This window comes from Rhinolophus sinicus, linkage group LG07, assembly GCF_036562045.2.
Source record: "Rhinolophus sinicus isolate RSC01 linkage group LG07, ASM3656204v1, whole genome shotgun sequence".
In the NCBI taxonomy this organism is placed as follows: Eukaryota; Metazoa; Chordata; class Mammalia; order Chiroptera; family Rhinolophidae; genus Rhinolophus; species Rhinolophus sinicus.
Window position 1 is genome coordinate 86,077,003 of NC_133757.1, and position 23,748 is coordinate 86,100,750.

Genomic DNA, 23,748 nt, shown 5'->3' on the forward strand with positions numbered 1-23,748 from the left:
TCTGGGAAATTAATCTTCAACTAAACTGCTATATTTTCACTAAAAACGAATCCCCCACCTCCCCTATCACAAAGCATGCAAGAATCTTGTTTGAAGAACAAAATGTTTTCACATTAGTTATTTATAAATTACATTTTCATTTTATAATGATAGACTTATCACATTCTGGTTTACTGAAAGACTTCTCTAAAATTACATGTTTAAGATCTGATTTTAATCTAAGTATGAAAATAAAAAGTTTCATTTGAGACAGATAAAGCAAGTCATTTAAGCTTCTCGTAACTTTAACCCCCCCAAAAGAACAAGTTTTATAATTTCCATCTTTCCTAATTGTTAAAACTTTCAACCAGTTTTTTTGCAGTATTTTAAAAAACACATCTCACCCCACTTTTTTTAAAACAGCTTTCAACCTTATATTAACCTTCAATTTTGATAGTTAAATTAATTCTATCAATTTTTTTTTTAAACCTCTCCTCATCCAGATATGACAAGTCAATTCTAAAAGATGCTTTTTTACAACAGAGACTCTAAATCTTTGGCAGTGAATATGTACTAATGTGAAATAAAACTTAACATATTGTTGGGGCTAAAAACAATCCTTTTTAGCACCAAATACTACTAAAGCATTTAACATTTGGAGGAGGACATATTTAATGATAAAGAAATTCACTTATTTCTACTTAAAAGTAGGTTCAACTCAAATGATTTTATTTGAAACTTTTAAAACACTGAAATTGAACAAAGAATGGGAACTAGAATGAAAGAATCTTTTAAGCATGGATGGTTACCTTCTCTCTTGCCAAATGTTCTGCAGGAAATGTCAGTTATTGCTGTAGTTCCCGAAATGTTTAATTCTCTTGACAGTCATTTTTGAGAGCTTTCTCCCTTCTGATTGAGAAGGTTCTTCTTTTGTAGCATTTTGACTTAGCATTTTCAGTGTTTGCAAGTGCAGATGTACAAAAGCTCTTCCTTCTCTTTTCAGGTAAACTGGAAGAAATGGCTGCAAAGCCCTCACTGTTCTCTTGACCTGATGTGGAGGGCGGTATACAAGGTTTTTGGCTGGAGGACACAACTTTTTTTCTGGGGGACATACTTTCAAATTCTCTGCTGTCAAATGTATATATTGTTCTCCTTTTGGTTCTTTGGGAAGTGAAGGAAGTGGAAGGAACTGGAAGTGAAATCCAGACAAGCCCTTCATTTTCCAAATCATTTTGTAGCCTCATGCTACGTCTGACTTTCGTTTCACTATTTGTTCTCTGAAAGGTTTGCTCTATGGAGTCAGATAAATCTTTATATAGTTCAGATTTTTCTAAACTAATTGCTTCAAAGCTGCCCACACTATAGGAAGGTTTGTGATTTCTATTTTTTTCCAAATGTAAACTTTGACCATCAGAATAACACATAGAGCGTCTTCTGTGTTTCCTTTTACAACTCACACCACTACTACTTTCTGCCACGTTTTTCTCCAAATCCTCACTTTGACTTTTATTTTCTTTCATACTGTCAATTAAGACATCTTCTGAAGAATCACATTTTTTTTGTGAGTCAGACATTAAAGGCTTGGTTAGCAGTCTCCCTTCAGAAGCTAGTAAGAGGTCATCCTGTTTTTCACGCTTTATATCTTCTGAAATTTTAAAGCTTTGAAAAAAGTTTTCCGCATTTTGACCAGCAGCAGAAAATGCTTGGGACTGCTGAATAAAATCAGATTTTGGATGATCTGATACAATGGGTTTTTTGGTCACAGAAGCACAAGAAATATGACTGTTTTCATTCTCGGTCTCAGTTTTTAGTTCATTTTCACTTTCCAACTTAATTTCTGCTTTTGGATTATTTTTACTTTCATGAATTTCTATAGTACTTATATTTGAATCTTGATCAAAATTAGCGTTAATAAGCGACAAGGAGCTTTTTATGTAAGAGCTGCAGAATTCAGACACATCGGATTTAGTCAAGTCTTGCTTCATCTGAAAATCCGAGTTCTGAGGCAAAAGATTCTTTCTTTCTGGAAGCATCACTTCTTCAAGTTCACCATCTGAGTTGGAACCATCTATGGGCATGTAAATAAGTTTGAATCTAATTAAAAAGTCACAGTGAAAATAAACTTTAACAAATCATACAGGTGCCACATGGTAGTCTGTGTTTCAAGCTTCCAAAAATCACAAGACCTACAAAATGTCACTCTGTACATGCCCCTATCCGTCACCTTCCTTTCCCTTTTAGTTCTTCCCCAACCCCACAGCTTAAGAAAATATGTATTTAATGCATGAAATAGCAAAGCACATAGTCTCAGACCAGAAAAATGAGAACTATATCTTAATTTGCCTCCCCTATTCTAATGTACTTCCCACACTACAAGGTCAATTAGCATGAGGCAGCCACATTTTCCATTTCCCTAAAAAATGAATTACTGAAAACAGGCAACATATGCTTCTGAAACTTTTCTATCAATGTTTCTTCTGAAATAGAGGGGGAAAAAGTTGGAATTCGGGGGGGCTTGAGAACTTCACTAAAAGGTTACTCCCTGAACACTCAGGTCTCACGCCCTGTGTTACAAAATTAATATAAACTGCAACTGTACTCTCAAATAGAGCCACGTTTGTTTCAATATTCTAAAAATCTCCCCACTTCTGCCCTAATCTATGACTGAAAATTCATCCTTCAGGAACTTCTTGCCATGTGGCGCCTGTCATGTGTTTTTGACACACTGTGTCACATCACAGGTAAAGAAAACATCAAGGTTTTCAAGTTACATAACGCAGCCTAAATGAATCAGGCATCATGGGTCCTAACTCTTGGTGCTATTAGATGCCATCTCTTTTGTTATCTCAGGTAATACAGTTTTTACTTAGCCAAATAGTGTAAGAAATGTCCTAAATAAAATCAAGACTGGAAGATACATAAAACATAAGCTGAAACAAAAAATCTGAAAAACGATGTTTCAATTTGAAAGGTATATATCCATGATTGGGATACTTAAAATCACGACATGTAAAGCTAGAGATTAACATAGGGTAGGATCCACTCAGGGCCAACCAACTAATGTGTCAGATGGGATCTTTATACAACTTTATACAAAAGTGGATATTTTTGTACTGCTCATGAAATTCACATACTAGAGAAGGAAGGTAGGGGAGAGGGATAGAGGCAGGAAAAGAGGAAGAGAGCAGAAGACGAAAAGAGGGAAGGAACAAAGGAAGGGAGGGAAGAAGGGAATTGCTTTAAACCCTTGTAAGCAGATGATATATACCATTGCTTATAGATAAAATATGCTTCAGGTATTTTAACAAAGAAATTCTCTAATAAGACACAAGGTGGAAAACATATCCTAACAGTCATTGCTTAAACATTTTGGGGAAAACTCCTCTTAGTTTTTATACTGGGGATATAATGAAACTAAGACTCCAAAGGGACGCAATTTACACGGAATGGAGGTGTACAGATGACTATAAACCAGGTGGTAAAGGTATGAAGCCAACACAGAAATTTCCGGAAAAGGCAGCCAGCATTGCTACATCTTAAAGGGTAAGCAGCATCAGGCCAGAATAAAAGAGGTGGGGTGGCCAACTCCTGTCCCAAAGGTACCAAATGGAAAGGCTGGGGTAGGACATTACTGCCCCTGCTGGTTCCAGGGGCTGCCGGGGCCTGTGTATGACTCTGGGGTGGCTGTGTGCTTAATGTTTAAACTTTCGTGCTTTCCTGAAATGAACAAGTAGGCAGAAGCCAAGAGTTTTCAGTGGCATGTGCCATATCCATCCTCGAATCTGTTATAAATCCTCTCTGGAATGTTGCAAATGGAATGTAGGCTATCAATGTTTGATTGACAAAGGCAGCTCTGTTTTAAAAGTGATTCTACAGAAAATTAACACACTAAATGAACACATACTCTACTTATCTGCAGCATGATTTAGTCAATTTAAAAATCAGATGCAACTCCAAACCAACTTTCATCTAACCAGCGTATCAACCAACTTAATCTTTGCTTTTAAATAACAACGTTCAAGGTCATCAAGTTCAATTGACCAATGTCACTTCTAGAAGATGCTTGGTAGTGCCAACTGTACTGAAACACAGGGCAAGCATTTGTGTGTTTTTTTGTGTGTTTTTAAATTTTTGTCCTTAATTGATATATCTATTATTGGGCCATCGTCTCCTTCACTTTTAATGATGGACTACACCACCAAAGAGAATTCATTTTACTTTAACAAAATGCTTTAAGAGGCAAAACAAATAGGATGAAAGAAAATTATTTCCCCTGAAATTACATGCAGTATCTTGTGTCTGAGTTTCTCTGGGGAGAGGACCCAGAGCTTCCATCAGATGTGAAAACGGTCCAGGTGACACTGCTGCTTCCCTAATAGCCTCACGGTCATATGAAAAGCTGATATTTTTTATTTAGGTACTCTTTACACATTGAAGGGGGGAAAGAGGAGGAAAAAGAGTGAAACAGCAACAAAGTGGTGAAAAGATAAACAACAGGAACAGGCCAAAATACCTGAATACAGCCTTTGGACTCTAGGCAGAGCAGGCGACACTGAGACCTCAGGCAGCTCTGGAATAGGACTTAGGAGCGGCTTCTTAGAAGCGATGTCTCTTTCCCCATATAAAGACTTCTCAACACCTTTCTTTCTCTTTGCTTTCTTCTTTCTGCCACTTCTTAAAACCTGAGAAAATGTATTAAAACACTGTAATTGAGAAAAGATGTAGCACCATATACAATTTTGACCCTTTAAACTTATAACCAGCTCTTCCATTTAAAATTTTAGAAATTTGAGTCAGGAATTGGGGGCTAAGTACCTTACACAAAGTCAAAAAATACAGTATATAAATAAAGCAGAACTCAATTGACAAATTATAGAGTATCGTTCTCTGTTTCCACAAAGCATTTGCCAAGATAAGCTCTGGATAAGTCAGAAATGGATTAGAAATGCTGTAGAGTAGGGCAGACTTAAGACGTGAGATATTTGTAAAGTAGGATGCAGTTAGAATGACTCAGGATTGACCTAGAAAGAGTCATCTTCTGGAAGCTGTGGGAGGCCGTTTTCTGTCCATAGATCTGGATGAAGAAACAATAGGTGTGTACATAAAATCTGGAGGACACAAAGCTAGCTGAGCCGATTCAAACAACAGAAGATTTAATCAAGATTAAAATGAATGGGTCAAAATAAGATGGATTTTAACAAATAGAAGATGAAGGACAAAGGTCTGGTAATAACTGATGGAAAACATGTGGGTTTCTGTAAAAACTAAAAACTACTTTAATAATAGCTAGACTGCAGTATTAAATTTAATTCTGACTGCCATATCGGTAACTGAGAACTAATGTTTAAAAAAAGTTTCATAAGGAAAAGACTTAAGAGAAACTCAAATACTGTATTAAAATCATAGATTGTTACCAAAAAGAAAAAATACATTCAGTGGGATGATATTGGAGAGAACCAGACTCTAGGTCAACATAAAGAACACATTTTTAACAATTAATGCTTCGAGAAAATGGAATTCAAACATTTGTGGACAAAGTGCTCTGTGCAGGTAATAACTTGCTAGGTATGAGACATAAAAGCGTACCAGGTGTGGTCTTCAGGGAGCTCACGGTCTAATGGCAAGTAATTATAATACGTAACAGACCATGACAGAGCCTATGTGGACAGAGGAGATGGGTACCTGGCCTACGGGAGGTCAGGACAGGCTCCGCAGGAAATGGAATGTCTAAATGAAATCTTAAACAAGCGAGAAGTGTATGGGCCGATTATTGGAGTGGTGCCGAAAGGCTTTTCAAAGAGCAGAGAAGGGCACACACAGAGCTCTAGACGGGGCCCGGCCCAGCTAGGGGAAGAGCTGCAAGCAGCAGTGAGTGGTCACTGGGCTCACACAGAGGTGGCAGAAGCAGCTGACAAAGCAAGCAGGGCCCTTGTGCACACTGTGTAGCAGCCTGAGAGCAGTGAGGGTTCGCCACGCGGTGGTTCAGGGAGAAACAACCTTTGATGTCACATTGAGGAAAGACCATTTGGGGATAGCATCGAAATGAATGGTGTGAAAAAGTAGATGATATGTAAGACTATGGAAGTGGCACAGAACTGAAGGTTTGTTCCTTGAGACACCTATAGATATCCTATAAAAACGAAACAAAACATTCCATGGAAAAATAATTGTAGAACGGTACAAAATACATGTTCCTCTTGGTAATGCACAATATATATTTAACATCAGATTCCCTGAGAAGTCCTCAGTATAAACCATCTCTATGTACATTAGGAAAATGCGGGGTTAAATATTTTTCCATTAAAGATTTTTTCATGGAACTTCTGTTGCCCTCCATGGACAGTCGGGGAAATGATAGATTGGTTGATGGTTGTGGAAGCCAAGAGAAAAATCGCAACTCGAGCCCCAGAGATAAGTTGCAAAAAAAACATTTGGCCATTGGTGCCAGAAGCCTTCAGTTCAAATCCTGACTGCCATTTAACTGTTTTACAGCCGTTAGCAAGTTACCTCAACCTCTGTACCTCCTTCTCATCTGCAAAATGGGAATCCCAAGAGCTGTGGTGGTAAATAACCTCCGAGGAACAGTTCACATAGGGCTTGACTCACAGGAACAGCTTTGTGTTAGCTAGTCTGATTCTTTTAAATTCCTTCCTACTACTTTGCGTATTGATGTGGGAGAAAGTTATGCTGGTGGTATTACTGTGTGACGTAGGCCCTACATACACGGTCAGCTAACATGCTATGGTCAATGTCATCAGGTTGTAACTTCCGGAATCATTTCTGGTTCGCAGGTAGGGAAAATCCCCTTGTAGCAGGATTCTGAAAATCTTTGTTTATATAAAGTTTCTTCAGCACCTGCCAATAGTGCCTGGTGCATAGTAGCTTCTCAACAAACATGAATGAATGTATGAATGAATGTAAAAGAAAAAGTACAGTTAATTAAACTTCAGAAAATTGGCTAAACATGACAAAGGAATAATACGTTTTTTTCATGGTCATGGGCCAATAGAAGTATACCACCCAAAAAAAAAGATTAAAGATTAAAGCACCTGAGAGGTCTGCCATGGAAATACATCTAGCAGTGATTATATTAGGTTGGTGCAAAAGTAATTGCGGTTTTGTAATTATTTTTAACCTCTCAAACCATAATTACTTTTGCACCAAACTGATATTATCCATAAGCTTTCATCTGCAAAGGCTAGAAACTTAATAAAATTGAAGTCAAAACAAAAGCCTTGCTTATAACTGTAGTAAACAAAAGAAGCCATATGTGACTGGATTCTTAGAAAAGCCATGTGACCTAGAAACGGTTAGGTTGGTTTATGACTTGGAGCGGACAAAGGACAACTAAAGGTATTGCTCTGAAAGTGATTCCATTTACTCCAGAATCACCAATATTTCGTCTCATACAGTGAAGGAGTTCATGCAACAGAAGTGAATGCTTATCTTTTGTTTTATCTGCAATTAAGACTTAAATTCTTTCTGAGTAGCTTTAAAATGATTTAAAAATAATTCATGTACATGGGAACACATCAAATTGCATAGGAAAGCTTAGATGAAATGCATACACTTCCTTACCCTGCTGTTTACTTATTGATTGGTTCCAGTATTAGATATGTAGGTAGCTCCATCTCTACAGGAGGGTAAGGGTAATATTGCTAAATTTTTAACTTTTTATGAAAGAAAATGTCAAACACACCCAAAGTAGAGAGAACAGAATATTGAACCCCATGTACCTATCAACTAGCTTCAACAATTACCAACATATAGAAATCAAGATTCATGTATAACCAACCCCCCAGATTATTTTAAAGCAAACCCCAGATATTACATCATTTCATCTGCAAATCCTATAGTATCTCTAAGACAGAAGGGTTCGTTTTTTCCACAACAAAATGAAATATGTTATTACCTGACATTGTATTTTATTGTTGATTTCTTTTACAATGGAGTTTTATTTTTTCCAACTTTATTGAGATATGACATAACATTATGTAAGTTTAAGGCATACAATGTAATTATTGGATATATGTATATACTGCAAAATGATTACTTCTTTTTCTTTTATAACAACCAATACTACTCAGAAATAAAAGGAACTATTGATAAACACAAAAACCTGACCAAAGCGCCAATGAATTATGATGAGTGAAAAATGCCAGTCTCAACAGGTTACATACCATTCTTAAAAATGAGAAAATTAAAGAAGCGGATAACAGATTAGTGATTGCTGGGTTAAGCCGGGGGTAGGCATGGGAAATGAACGCAGCCACAAAAGGGCAACAGGAGAGATCTCTGTGTTGACAAAATGTCCTGTATCATGACAGCATTTTGATATTGTACTATTATGATATTATATAATAGTTTTGCAAGATGTCACCACTGGAAAAAGTTAGGTACAAGGTACTTGGGATCTCTCTATTTCTTCTTACAATAGCATGTATTTCTAAAATTATCCCAAAATAAAACATTTAAATACAAAATACCATAATGACAACAATATTCCCTAATACCTCCTCAGAGTTCAAATTTCTCCAATTGGTCCATAAATGGCTTTTTACAACTTTTCAAATAAGGATTCCAATAAGTTCTCCACACATTCCATTTGGTTCAGAGATCTCTTATAAAAATCTATGGTTCCTTTATTATTTTCCTCTTGCCATTTATTTGCTGAATAAACTGAGTCATCTATCCTGTAGAATTAGCCAAACTGAGTTTGGCTCACTGCAACCATGATGTGTCTTTATGTTTCTCCATCCTTGTATTTATAACTGGTCATTAAATCTAGGTTTGATCAGAATCAGCTTTGAGCATTTCACGGATGGTTGTATACTTTATACTTCTTTACAGCATCAGGAGACCCACCCTCCTTCTGTGGCATTATGAATGCAGTGGGCTCAGGCATTCAGTCTGATTAATCCATTATGCTCCCCCATCAGACTTCTATCTATTAGGTTGGTGCAAAAGTAATTGCCGTTTAAAAGGTTAAAAATAATTGCAAGAACCACAATTACTTTTGCACCACTCTAATACTGTAACACTCAACAGCTTTCACGAACACGTCTTTTTTACTTACTAGTGGAAATTCCTCATCAATTATTTACTTGAAATAAGAGTTCAAACTTTATTTTCTGGTTTTTGGAGTTGATGTACTAGACAGCTTCAAGGTGGTCTTTAAGATTTGTTATTAATCATTCTGAACTGATGTGTTTTTTTCATATTTGATATTTATTTCAATCTGTTGCAATCATTATTTCTGATGGTCACACTGTCCCACTTTGGGTCAGTGGTAGCCCCTTCTAGATAGTTCCGTGTCTTCTAACAGGACCCCAGCAGTGTTTTACACTTCCTTGCTTGCACAGCGGACCTTGGCTCATTTTCTACATTTGCTGTTGTAAATCTGAAAGCAGCCATTTCACTAAGGAACCCTGATCCCTTTTAGTAGGAAATGGTATTTAGAGAGGGCAATCTACGTACTGGAGATGCTCACTGCTTCTAAACCTTATTGACAGAGCTAGAAAATTAAAGGAAAAAACATAATTTCATACTGATATTTCCCATTCAAATTTTGTCTAGCAAGGCTTTGAATTTGATTTTAAATGGTTTTTCATCTCATAAAAAAAGTCTTGATTCCTAATGACAGTTTAAAAAAACTGCTTATTTTCTTTATTCTAGATTGAATTTATCAATGTGAGTGCTTCACACTGTTTAAGCTTCTTTTGCAGTTATTTTTGTCCTTAGCATATAGCCCACTGGGATTTTTCAAATTTTTAAGTATGAAAAAATTATTTGTCAGGTTAACCCACCAACTTGATAGTTAGATAATTTGTTTCATTTCGTTTTCAATTTTCAGGGATTGCTCTTTTTCCTAAATTTGATTTAATTTTTATAGTCATGTAAAAAGCATTTACATGGTTCAATATCAAAAGGAAGACATTCGTCTAGCTTTCATTCCTTCCTATTCCCTCCTATCGCCTCTCCCTATTATGTAACCAGTTTTTATTTGTCTTTGCTTTATTCTCCCACTCTTTTTAATGGAGAGATGTTATGTGCGTGTATATACACATACATTTATTGTTATTTTTAAATGTTCCCTACTTTCTTAGATTAAAAGGTAGTTCTCCATATTAGCTGCCATAACAAAATACCACAGACCAACTGGCTTAAACAATATTATGTCCTCACAATTCTAGAGGCTGGAAGTCCAAGATCAAGGTGGGGTTGGTTTCCTGAGGCCTCTCCTTGGTGTACAGATGGCTGCCCTCCTACCGCCTCTTCACATGGTCTTCTTCCAGTGTGGGTGCACCTGGTGTCTGCTTTGGTGTCCAAATTTCTTCTTAAAAGGACACCTGTCAGATTGGATTAGGGACCCTTCTAAGGGACTCATTTGAACGTAACCACCATTCAAGAATGGCCCCATCTCCAAATACAGTCACATTCTGAGGTACCAGGGGTTAGGGCTTCAACATACAAATTCTGGGGAAACATAGTTCACCTCATAACAGGTAGCTTACTATACACATCATTTTCCAGTGTTGTTTTTTTTTCCCCCCACTTAATAGTAAATGCATCCTGGCATCATTCCATAGCAGTACTTGGAATTTTTCTTCTGTTACAAAAGTTTCTACAGCTACAATATTCACTTTGTGAACACATCATTGTTTATTCAACCAGTGTCATATTGATGGACATTTGGTTTGCTTTTAGTCTTTGGCATTACAAAGAGTGCTACAATAAATTTGTACATATGCCTTTCTGAATTTTTGTCATTAGATCTTTGCGATGGATTCCTAGAAATGGGACTGCTAGGTCAAAAGATAAATGAATATTTAATTTGACTTAATATTGCCCAACTGCCCTCCACGGGGATTTGCACTAACAGAAAACTATGAACATGCCTGTTTACCCCCAGCCTCACCGAGAGTATATTGTCAAACTTAGAATTTTCCTAATCTAAAATGGTAAGAAATGGCATCTCAATGCATGCGACAGTTATAGTTCTCTTATTATGACGGGCAAGTCTAAACATTTTTTTTATGTTTAAGGGCCATTTTCATTTTAATTTTGTGACTTTTTAAAAACATCTCTTGGAGATTTTTCTCTAGTTGGTCACTTTTACTGTTTAGAAGCTCTTTAAATATCAGTGATAGCAATCCTTTGAGTTTGATATGAATTGCAAATATCTTTTCCCAAGTTTGTCCTTTGTCTTTGTTTTTTTCCCCATGCGCACTCCATGTTGTTTGGGTCACATGGAAGTGAAATTTACTGATCTTTGACCTCATTGATTCTGGGTTTTGAGCCAAATTTTGGAAACTTTCTCCATTTCTAGGTGATAAAGGAATTTACTCTTATGAATTCTAAAGCTACTCCCAAGTGAGCAATTTTATTTATTTTCAAAATATTTCCAGTTCTGCTGAGGTATGATAGAGAAATAAATATTGTATATATTTAGGTTGTACGTGATTTTTTTTTAATGGTGTAAAACATGATGGTTTAACATACATTATAAAATGATTATCACAATGAAGTCAGTGAACCCATCCGTCACCCCAGTTACCGTGTGTGTGTGCGCGCGCACGCGCAGGGAGAACACCTCAGATGTGCTCTCTTAGAACGTTTCAAGCACACAGTACAGTGCAGATCTCCACTGATTCCTGCCACAAAAGATGAGGCTGCTCCTCGCTTAAACTAAACCTGCCTCTTCCCTGTGTTAGTTTTGGTTTTTCCACTGGTTACCTGTGAATTTATACTTCTATTTCTTTGCACCAACTTAAAAAATATATTTTGAACCTCTAATTTGTAAGATGATAATTGTAATTAACAGCCATAGTGTTTGTTATGGCCAGGCGTTGCTAATACACTTAGTATTCACAATAAGCTTATAAAATAAGTAACATTACTACCTCCACTTTAAAACCAATAGAGAAATCAAGACTCTTGCCTACCATGCCCGTGCTGGGAAGGGGGTCGGCCAGGATTTAGAACCCAGGTTATCCGGCTCTAGAGCCTGTACTCTTAACCACTATACCTTTAGTGTTAACACCCTCGCCTCCATCTTTTCTACCCACTTTTCACCTTCTGCCATTAGCTACATTTAGATCATCTTACACAACAACCAAGTTGTTAAAGCTTTGCCCTTAGTTGAAAATAGCATTTACATCATCATGACTGTGTAAGCATTTTTCATTGTCAATGAGACCTCACACTGCTTTCCTTTCCTCTGGCGCCCCCTTGTGGATGATTCCTAGCACTATAAAAGACACTTTTCCTTAGACTCCATTATTGCTTGAAATCACACTCAGGTTTGGTCCAAAACCTTTGTATATAGACTTTTATTTGAAATGATATATAATGACCTTTCTTTTTCTTCTTATATGGCACACCTTCCATTTTCCTAATCATCGATCTTTCTGTTTTTCCCACCAGAAAGGAACACCCTTCCCTTTTGCTCACATTTGGACTGGTTGATCTTCCAGGCTGGCTGAACAGCTATAATCAGAGATTTCCCTTTGAGTCCTGAATTCTCAAGCTTCCTTCCTCATTTTGAGTATCTCCTCCAGTAATAACCAAAGAAAAACTTCTCAGAGTCCTTGAAATGTCTGAATATCCTTATTTTCTTCTTTCACACTTAATTAAATTTGACTGGATGTAGAATATTGGGCTGAAATAGTTTCTTTCAAAGCATTAAATGTCCTGTTGAATTACCTTTCGGCATTCAGACTGCTGTTAAACTTGATGCCACTGGTAATTGTTTCCTGGTCGTTGAAGTCCACTCTGCTCCTTATCCGTAGTGTTCCATTTCACACGGACATGTCCAAGTCCTGACCTTTTTTCATTGCACTAGGCATTCAGTAGACTCTTTTAACTTGAAGCCTCCTTTCTTCAGTTCTAAGAAATCCTCTTATTTTTACAATTTCTTCCATTCTGTTTTCTTGTTCTGAGGTTCCTATGAAATCTCCTAGATTGGTCTTCCAAGTCTCTTGTAACTAGTCTGTCGCTGTTTTGCTCTACTCTCCAGAAGACTTTCCTTAATTTCATTTTCTAGTCCAACTACTAAATTTTGTATTTTTGCAAATATTTTTATCTCTGCTTCTTTTTAATAGCATCCCTTTCTTAGTTTTATGCATACTTTCTTAAATCTGACTATATCAGAATATTTTTTTATAAAGTTTCCTTCTATTCCCTGAATAACATTTCCCTCTGGGATCAGTTTTTCAACCTTTTAATATTGGTCTTTTATGCTCTTGGTTCTACTCAGTTGTCTGATTCTTACTTAAGATTGGAAATTGGTATGAGTGTCCTCTGCTTTCCAGCTCAGTCTCTTTCCTGTGTGACAATTCCACTAGGAACTCTGTGTGGGACAGGGAGAATGGGGAGCATCAATTGTAGGCTCTGCTTCAGGGCAAGAGCTGGCAGTTAAGATTGTGGGACTTTCCAAACACCAGAATGAAGGCTTTAACCTAGATGATAACATCTATTCTGGGCATTAGGGTGGGAGAGGGGGCTGGGGTGCCAACAGGTGCCAACTGTTCCATATACAGGACTTCCATTAATCCGTTTCCCATTACCACTTCTCACTCTCAACATCCATGTACTTATCGGTCCTGGGCCCAGTCTCTGGGAGGCCCCATCAGCAGGCTGGCTCCCAGAGCCTCTCGCTCCCTCCTGGCACATTCTGAGCTGCAAATCTTTCCATCTCTTTTATCTGTCAACACGCACCCATCTACTTTGTCTTCCAGAAATTCACTGAAGGCTGTCATCTGTTGCTTCATACTCTTCATTCCCTTCTTCACACTGCTGTTCTAAGCTTCCTATTACATCAATTATTTTGATTTAGTGGGGTCCTGGGACTGATTGGAGAAAGACATAATGCTCAACCCATCTTGAACTTTCTGACTATTGATTTTATGTGAAGAAGTAGGTATAGGTATGAGGGTAACCAATTTCTAATGCAATTAAATAAATGTATGCATATTTTTGAACTTACATGTATTTTTTTTAAGCAAAGGAGTACATGATCTAAAAAGAGGGACTGAACCAGAAAACATCCAGTTTCTTCTGGCTTTGCTGACTTAGGGGTGGTTTGTGCCATGTTTAAAACAGTTTTTGTTTTAAGAAGCAGAAAAGTTTACTGACTGTTCTGGGTGGGTGTGTGTTGGGGTGAGATTGAAGAATTCCATTTTGGAAATGGTGACTTTTTTACTAGGTGTTTGTAGGATGGTTTAAGAAGAGCTCTCTAGAAGGCAGCTGTACACAGGTTTATAGATCAGAAGGATTTGGGAGTCATCAAGCATGCTGCATATGAAACCACCCAGAAAATATACCATTTGGAAGGGCAAAGAGAACTCTGGGTAATACAAGCATGTAAGGATGGGTCGAAGAAAATAAACCTTTGACAGAGACGACAAAGAAGTGTTGCCAGTGATGTCAAGTGTTGCTGAGATGGTAAGAACAAGACCTCATAGGATGCACTGGATTTTGGTCACTAAGTTACTAAATACCTTGGAAGAATAAGGTAAAGTGGCAAAGTGGTGGAGAATGAGACCATATGTCAGATAATATGTGGAACAATGGACCTGTAGAAGCACCTGTTTGAGTCTCTCCAATAATGATGTTAGATGGGAGAGGGGATCATGGTTAGGTAAGTCCAGTGTTGGAGTGGAATAAAAGGGATGAAGAACTGAGATTACGGACAAGAGTGGCTGAAAACAGCTCACGCGACTTACTAGGATGAACGAGGAAACACAGGAAGTTAGGGATATCTGAAAGCTTGAAGGTAAGCAGAGGGCCAGAAGATTATTAGTACAGCAGAGACACCTGGGTGAGGGAGTGAAAGTACTGGATGGATAGGAGGCTGGGTCACAGAATGGGACATATAAATGTGTTATTAAAAGTGGGATGGGCTTAGGTAGTACCAACAAGCTGTGGGTATGGCAGAGGAAGGTCCAGATAATTGAAGGGAAATGGACCAGTAAGTGGGTCACGGTGCTAGATCGGCTATTCATTAAGAGACCTGTGAAATCATCTGAGCCGGGATAGGCCTTAGTGCACTGAGGAAGACTGAGAGCTAGTTTCTAAATTCTTCTGTAAATATGGGGAAGTGATCCAGCAACTGGCAGAAGCAAGGTCACACAAGTGGAAGATGGTGCCCTCATCCCTAGGAAATTAGAGGAGTCCCCACACAGGGTGACGTTAGATTAGATTAAAGGATAAGAATCAGTTTAATATTTGAGTGCAGATTTATTGTGCTGGATCTACTGAACACAATAAAGGAAATGCAAAAATGGCCCTCGGGTAATTAAGAGAGTGGAATATATAGCCTCTTATGGCTCTTTCTATTGCATGATAAGAAGACTTTAATATTCTTGGTCCAATGTTAACTGGAAAAAACTTTGTTTCCACGTTTTCCTAACCACACAACAAATTCACCACTTCTACTCTTTATCTTTACACACACACTTACCTGATTCTTTTTAGCAAGTACTTTGTCTGTGTGCTTGCTTTCTTGAGATTTCCTCCTAATTTTCTTTTCTTTACAAGGCTGAGCTTCTGTATTATGTAAGCTGCAAACACTCTCTTCTGCAAAACCGATCGATTGCTATATAGAAAATTTTAAATGGGAATACCATAAAACAGTTACATTTTAATGTGTGTTTTCTCACATTTATTCCTTCCCATGCTGCTTCTACCATTCTTATATCCCATTTCCTCTTAAGTCACAAATACCATTAGGAGTATTTTACCCAACTTAACCTCAAACGGAGGAAACAGTAACAACTAATTTTGGATTTATCAAACGTAGACCCAAAAGCATATGCATTGTGCCCAATTATTTTAAGGAAGAATTAAAAAACCTTAAGAATAGCTGATTTATTCATCAAAACATTTAATGAGCATCTACAAGTTAGCACCTAACTGCTGTTGAGCTATGGAGAAAAAAAAATAATGAAAGATTACCTAAGTTTAAATTCTGGGTTTATCATACAACATCAGCTAAAAATCCTATAACAGTATAGTACATGTTTCTACACTATGATGCCATAGGCAAAACTCCTATTTTATCTAATTTAATAAAATAGCAAAAGACATGCATTCAATGAAAATTATGCTTACACCAAAAACAGTAGAAACATTGTTAAAGTATAATTTTTAAAAAGATTATCTTTATGCCATTTTCTAGCTCTGCTAATTACATACTACTCTTTTCCCCTTTGTATCTCAATAAAAAAACATAAAACCAAACAGATCTCAAGAAGCTTTTTAAACAAATTACTTTCCACACGGACACAAACTCTGAAAGCATTTTTGTTTTACTGACTTTTTCTTCTAAAAGAATTAGTTAAAACCAAATCAGGAAGACATCATGACCCTGAGTTACATACATAAGTGATGGGATAAGGTATTAGCTCTTAATGACATTGATCAAGCCACGATTTTACCCATAGTCATTTGGTCATGAAAAAAGAAAAAAAAATCGATTGCAAGATTTAAAAATACATTGTGCCAAGTACAAACACTTACACGTCTTCTGCTGGAGGTCCGTGTTATTCGACCACCTTTACAGGTTATTTTCTCATGGCTGTTTGAAGAGCTACAGGTATCTGTGCCTGATAAGCAAGACACAAGCAAAATTAGGGTAGCTAAAAAAAGTTGTAAGATCCACCATATCTTTCAGATACACTGCATACTCTTTTGGACACCCACTTTTGCTTTCAGTATCATATCTAAACATAATTAATTACCAAGAGAAATACAATTTAAAATTCACATTAATTTTTTAAAAACTTTAAGTTTACTGAATACCCTGCAACTTTCACCACTGTCCATGGAGACTGTAGAACATACTACCTTACTAAGATAACACAGATTAAATCATATTACAATAAATACCTGTATTTTCACTCATTTATTCCAGGCTACATTTTATACCATGAAATTGCAGTAAAAGGCATTAAGATGATTATGAAAAACTATTTTACAGAGCCCAGGAAATTTTTAATCTGATCACTTTCAATGGTATAAATGAAAGGCAGTATAATGCGTTAAAGAGTATAGGCTTTGGAACCTGTTCGACTATCCTTCAAATTTTAGATCTAACTTAACATTGCACATCTTCGATGCTGTGCTGATGAGTTTGGTTTGTGTTCCACAGCCAACGAGAAGCCAGAGAAGCCATTAAAGGATTTCGACCAGGGAAGAGACATGAATAATGGTTCCCACCCTAAGTGTTTTTCCCATGACATTTGCTAGCCAAGTACTAGTCTGTCAGGAAAGTGCAGAGATCTTTGCTGCTTTGTCATGATGACAAAAAAGCCAGACACCTTGGAAAGTACATGTGCCCAAGATGCCATTGTGATGTAAATGAACAACGTTGGATATTTAAGAATGACCCTTATGATCCTTAACATTTCAACTGTGCAAACTGGTAAAAGGAGCTTCCACGTAAGGAAGCTAAATGTGGGTAATCGATTATGAAGTGTGGGACTTGGAATGGAAATGGATAAGAGACTTCTTCTAAGGTTTCCAATACTACTGTGTTTCCCCGAAAACAAGACCTGGTCGGACCATCGGCTCTAATGCGTCTTTTGGAGCAAAATTTAATATAAGACCCGGTCTTATTTTAATGTAAGACCCGGTCTTATCTAACATAATATAAGACTGGGTCCTATATTAATTTTTGCTCCAAAAGACACATTAGAGCTGATGGTCTGGCTAGGTCTTATTTTCGGGGAAACACGGTATTTGGTATTTTTAAACCAAGTATGCATTGCCAAAAAAATAAAATTTTAAAAAGAAAATAGAGCTTAGTTACATATACATATTGATAATGACATTTATGATTGTAAGAGAAACAAAAATTACTACCTGAAAGAGTCTCAGAGATTGTAGACTTATTAAGAGGACTCAGAACAGCAAATGATACCTGAAGAGGTTCTATATTTTCCTAAACAGAGAGAGAAAAAAAAGGTAGCAATTAGACATCTTTAAATTCAGTGGACATATGAATAATGTGCACAAAAGAAAATAATAAGGACTTATATTTGTGGGTGGAATTGTAAAGAGCATAAGGATGGGAAACAATAAGTGATTAAAAAAGAAAAGGTCAAGGTAAAATCAAAATATCAGATATAAAAATATTTTTAAAAAATATTTATCAATCACCTTTAATGAAACCATGTTTACTATTAAGTTGATGCAAAAGTAACTGCGGTTTAAAAGGTTAAAAATAATTGCAAAAACTGCAATTACTTTTGCACCAACCTAATAACTACAAAGTAGCCATAATGATTCACTAATAAGTTACTTTTTGGTTTATTTAAAATCCCATGCCCTGATTCCTATAAAAGTAAATAAGATAATCCATTAATAAACACAACCTAACATTGTAATATTTATTCAGGGAAACTTCAGCGTAAAATGGAAATATAAATGCAGATGTCAAATCTTTTCTTTCCCATGTAGTTGCCATGATGGTAGCTGTTGGTTTTTCATAAATAAAATTTTTCAGGTTAAAGAAAATCTTTTTGTCACCAGTTTGCTCAGAGTTTTATCACAAATGAATCCTAGCTATTGTCAAACGCCTTTTCTGCATCTACTGAGATAATCATACGGTTTTTCTTAAGTCTGGTAATATGGTGAATTAAGAGATTTTTCAAATATTAAACCTCCTTTGCATCTCTAAGCTAAACTTCACTTGGGCATGACATTCTTTTTATAGAGCCTTATGCTCATGAGGATATTTTTCTTTTCTTATGTCTGATTATGTTATCAGGTTAATGGTGACATTAATGAACTGGGAAGTATTCCTACCTCCTCAATTTGTTTGGGAAAGTGTATGTAGAATTATTAGTATTAGATCTTCCTTAAATGTTTCGTAGAATTCATTAGTAAAGTAATCTGGATATGCAGTTTTCCTGTGGGAAGGTTTAACTATAACTTAAATTTCTTTAGTTGATATAGGGCTATCGGCGTAATCTATTTCTTCTTGAGTGAGATTTGGAAGTTCATGTCTTTCAAGGAATGCGTCTAGTTCATCAAAGTTGTTGAATTTACTGGCATAAAGTTTTTCATAATCTATTATTCTTTTAGTATGTTAGAATATAGTTACATCACCTCTCACATTCCTTATATTGGTAACTCGAGTAGTCTCCTTTTTTCATGAATAGTCTGATTACAAGTTTATTAACATTATTTTTTTAAATTACAATGTTTCGATTTCAGTGATTTTTCTCTGTGGTTTTTGTTTTCTATTCCATTGATTTCTGCATTTATCTTTTTTATTTCCCTTCTTTGCTTACTTTGTTTTAACTTGCTTTTCTTTCTTTAGTTTCTTAAATTGGAAGTTGAGATTAATTTGAGACATCTCTAATTTTTTATTATTTATTTAAAACAATTTTTTTTTATTGGGGACTATTGGGGAACAGTGTGTTTTTCCAGGATCCATCAGCTCCAAGTCAAGGCATTGTTTTCAATCTAGTTGTGGAGGGTGCAGTTCACTGGCTCATGTGAGAATCAAACTGGCGACGTTGGTGTTATGAGCACTGGGCTCTAACCAACTGAGCTAACCAGCCGCCCCAAGGCATTTATTTTTAAATACAGGCTTTAACGTTGAAAAATTTCCCTCTAAGCACTGCTTTAGCTGCATCCCACACGTTTTTGTTGTTTTAAGGTGGTTTATGGCTTGTGGTATACATCTTTAACTTACACCACTTTGTTTATAGCCTAAGAAACCCTCCCAGCCTTTATACCATGGTATTTTTGTTGTATATTCTATTTACCCAGGTTGCAAACCAAACAAGACGTTGTTACTCCTGCTTTGAAAAATTATTTTTTATGGAGATTCTTAACAAGAAAAAGACTCTTGTTATATTTGCCCAAATATGTAGCATTTTCAGTGCTTTTCATTCCTTTGTTAGATGCAGATTTCCATCTGGAACCATTTTCCTTTTGACTAAAGGATTTCCTTTAACATTTCCTCTAATGCTAATCTTGCATAGCAATAAAATTTTCCAGCTTTCGTATGTACTTAGCACACACACAAAACATCTTAAATACGTCTTTAAAAGACGTTGCTGCACTGCGTTCTATTTGTTCTTCATTATGTCATGTCTGTTTTCTCCAGCTCCTTTTAGGCCATTTGCCACTGATTTTTAAGCAATGTGTTTTGGTATACTTTTCTTTATGTCTGTTGTGCTGGAAATTTGTTCAACATTAGAATTTATAGATTTATAATTTTATCAAATTGGGGACTTTTTCAGCCATTATTTTTCAAATGTTTTTTTCTGTTCCTTTTGTCTCTCCTCTCCTTCAGGGACTCCAATTACATATACATTATGCCACCTAAAGTTGTCCCAGTTTACAGACTGTCTGCTCATTCTTGTTCAGTCTTTTGTTATCTGTGTTTCATTGACAATAATTTCTATTGCTACATCTTCAATTTCCCTCATCTTTTCTCCTCGTTATGGAGCATCCTTTCCGACACATCTATTGATGTTTTTAAATTGAATGTCAGACATTTTGAATAATTTAATATAGTTTGGTACTGGTTTTGTTATTCTTGAGCTTTGTTATGCAATGTAGTTAAGTACCTGGATACAAGTTGGATTCTTTCAAGGCTTGCTTTTAAGCGGTGTTAGGCTTTTTAGTCTAATTCTGCGCCACTAAGGAGGCAACAGTCTCCTAAGTACCCAGTGCCTCCTTGAATTACAAGGATTTTCTACCCATGTTGGTGGGAAGACTATTCCGGTTGGTCCCTGTGAGCTCTAGGGATTGCTCCCTCTGCTCCATTTGGGTAGTTCTTTCCCTGGCCTTGGACAGTTTACTCACAAGCATCTGTTAACCATAGTTGAGCTGCAGACCCAAGCAGGACCTTCCATAGAGCTCCAGAGCACACCTTGCAGCTCTCTCCTCTCTGGTACTTAGCCCTGTGAACCGCCGCCTTCTTCGCTTTTCCAGACCCCAACTCCACCTTCTCAACTCCTGAAGACTGCCAAGCTCCCCTGAGGTAGCCCCTCTGGTGCTGCAGCCTGGAAATTCAGCCCAGGCAGTGAGTGGGGGCTCTCGTAGGCTCACGTCATTTGTTACTCCTCTCTCAGCGATTACTGTCCTGTGCTGCCCGATGTTCAGCGTCTTAGAACCACTGTGCCGGCTATTTTCTCTAGTTTATCAGTTGTTTCTCATGGGAGTATAAATTAGGTCCCTATTAATCCATCCCGGCTGAAAGTGAAATACTCTTATTTCAAAGTATAGCAAGAGAGGGAATGAATCACGGTCCCAGTATAAAAAAACACATACGGAAGATTAATAGGCAGTTCTCAAGAGAAGAAATTCAAATGACCTATGAACGTGAAAAATATACAAACCTGACTAATAAACTAAAAATGCTCAAGTCACCCTTTTCTTCTACTAAGCTGTTTTAAATGAGTATGGTGAATACCTGGGATTTACAAAGGTATGGCAAAATAAAACCATTTATAGTGCAGTGAGTCCAAACTGGTACGTACTTTGCTATGTAAGCTCCATGAACGATGCTATGTACAAGGAGTCATGGAAATATTGCTTTTAATAAGAAAATAAAACAAAGCAAAACGGCAATAACCTACCTAGAAAATGCATTATTTTACAACAAGACAAATCATTTGGTCCATTTCATGATTTCAAAGTACAATTATTGCTCACACTAAATAGGTGAGATCTGATTAAAATATAAACAAGTTTGTTCCACATTTTTCACACTTACAAGATTCTCCCCCTTGTCATCAAAATTTGGTTGAGGTAATGGCTCAGGAACTGGTGACTGTTCAAGTATCAGAGGATCGATACTACTCAAATCCTTTTTGCGAACAGGTGTTTCTCCTTTACGCAATGGAGTATTTGCTGGCAAAGATTCGTCAAATACTTCAGGGCTTAGGTCCTCTCCAAAAGTAACTCTTTTCCTCTTCCTCGTATTTAGAGAGGCCGGCACTTTATAATTTTCTTGACCTTCTGGATGTAATAAATAGAAATAGCTGTAAAAATTGAGCTCAATTTCTCATCCAAAGGTACACCCTACAATCTTTTAACATTAGATTTGCATAAAGTTTGTAGAAAAAAAATTCAAAATGAAAAAAGATAAGCAGTTTTTCTCATCAAAATATGGTAACAGATTTTAATGTAAATTTTGCATGAGCATCTTAGAAGTTTGCAAAATTGGATTATCAATTTCCTTTACAAGTTTCACCATTAAGAAAAAATGGATAGACCAATTTTGAAACCCTCCCAAGAGACTCCATCCCTCCCAACTGTTCTTTATTCCCATGTAATTTCACAAGCATCAAGGCATTTAATAGATCATTGAAAATACCATATACTGTATGAGGTTTTTTTACAATAAGACAGTGATATCCTCAGGCCTCAAAATACAGATGAATTTCTAACCTGCTTTTTGTTCTATGCAACAGTTTGCAAGATTTGAGATTAAGCTTGGATGAGTCCCATTATCACGGAGGTTGTCACAGTGTTCCTAAACAAAATAAACATCAGTGAATTTTACATATACATAAACACACACACAGAATCATGAAGAATGACAAATTTGAATGTTTTGCTGCCAAGGGTAGAGACTACAATATTGCAGATTACCTTCACTTTCATAATTGTTCTAGCTAAAACACCATGGTATTAGCCACAAAGGAAAAAAAAAACTGGGTTTCCTAGATATTACTTTAGTAAATAGTATTTTAGGCCAAAATTAAAGAACAGGAATCCATAATGTAGGCTAAATTTATTCCTTCATTTTGATCTAGCAAATGAAGTTACGGAAGCTGTGAGTGGCCAGAATGATGTCTAGATGGTGTCAGGTGAGGTAGACTACATAAATGATCTAAGGTATAAGAAATACACCAAAACAAGAAAAAAACAAATAGGTAAATGGTATCACAGGGTGTTTTGTCTTTTAACCCTCAGAACCACACCTTTTGTAAGTGTATAAGTCTCTGGTCTACATTACTATACTCTTGGGTTAGAAGCAAGGAAAAAAGGTAGTACTTGTTCCTTGGTGCTTCTCCAAAAGAAGATTGTAGAGTAGGCAAGTTGGTGAAGACTGGACAATGTAAACTCTGAACAAGACGGGGCGGACCTAACGCAGGGCCACGGGAGCAGAGCAGAACCAGGGATGGGTGCTGGATGACCACCACCTCCAAAGCATCATCTGCTTGTCCAGCCTCACCCTAACCCCTGACCTGTCTGTCCTTGATCTCTAGACTTACTCTTTTTCTCCAGGGCACCCATTCCAAGAGCGGCGTCATCACTAACAAATGGTCCTGCCCCAAACAAACCTCCTTAATCAACTATCTCTCGAGTCAGCTTCATTTTCCTGACCAGGAAAATGCCTGTATCAATATTTGTGAAATCAGTGAACTTATAAAACAAAGTTCATGTTAACGTTTAGATTTATTTTTTATTTAAAAAGCCATGAAAATTAGCAACCAACTCCAACTGTAGACACCTCCAAACTTTGGGCAGCTTAGTAAAAAAAAGATCATCAGCTGTCAAAGTCTTCATACGATCTTAGTGGTAGGACTTGATATTTGTTATGTAATACTGTTAACACGTTGCGTACGGATCACGAGAAGCTTCGTTTTTTTCTGAGCCATGTGTTAAGGACGGATAACGAGAATTCTCGTTTTTACTGTTGACTCTTTTTACTTTGCATATTTTATTGAATTATTTGTGTTTCGTTAATATCTAACGGGCAAATGTCGTTAATGAATAAAGTCTGCATCATATGTA

General features: G+C 36.7%; 1 protein-coding gene across 1 annotated transcript in view; it reads right to left on the reverse strand.

Moving 5' to 3' along the window:
* Window positions 1-686: 686 nt before the first annotated feature.
* CDCA2 (cell division cycle associated 2) overlaps window positions 687-23,748 on the reverse strand; it is a 41,803-nt gene continuing 18,741 nt past the window's right edge. Inside the window, 8 exon segments of the mRNA XM_019714196.2 lie at window positions 687-898; window positions 900-2,047; window positions 4,493-4,661; window positions 15,443-15,577; window positions 16,501-16,586; window positions 17,845-17,923; window positions 21,719-21,963; window positions 22,396-22,480. Of these exon segments, the coding sequence (XP_019569755.2) occupies window positions 821-898; window positions 900-2,047; window positions 4,493-4,661; window positions 15,443-15,577; window positions 16,501-16,586; window positions 17,845-17,923; window positions 21,719-21,963; window positions 22,396-22,480 (2,025 nt within the window). The 3' untranslated portion in view covers window positions 687-820.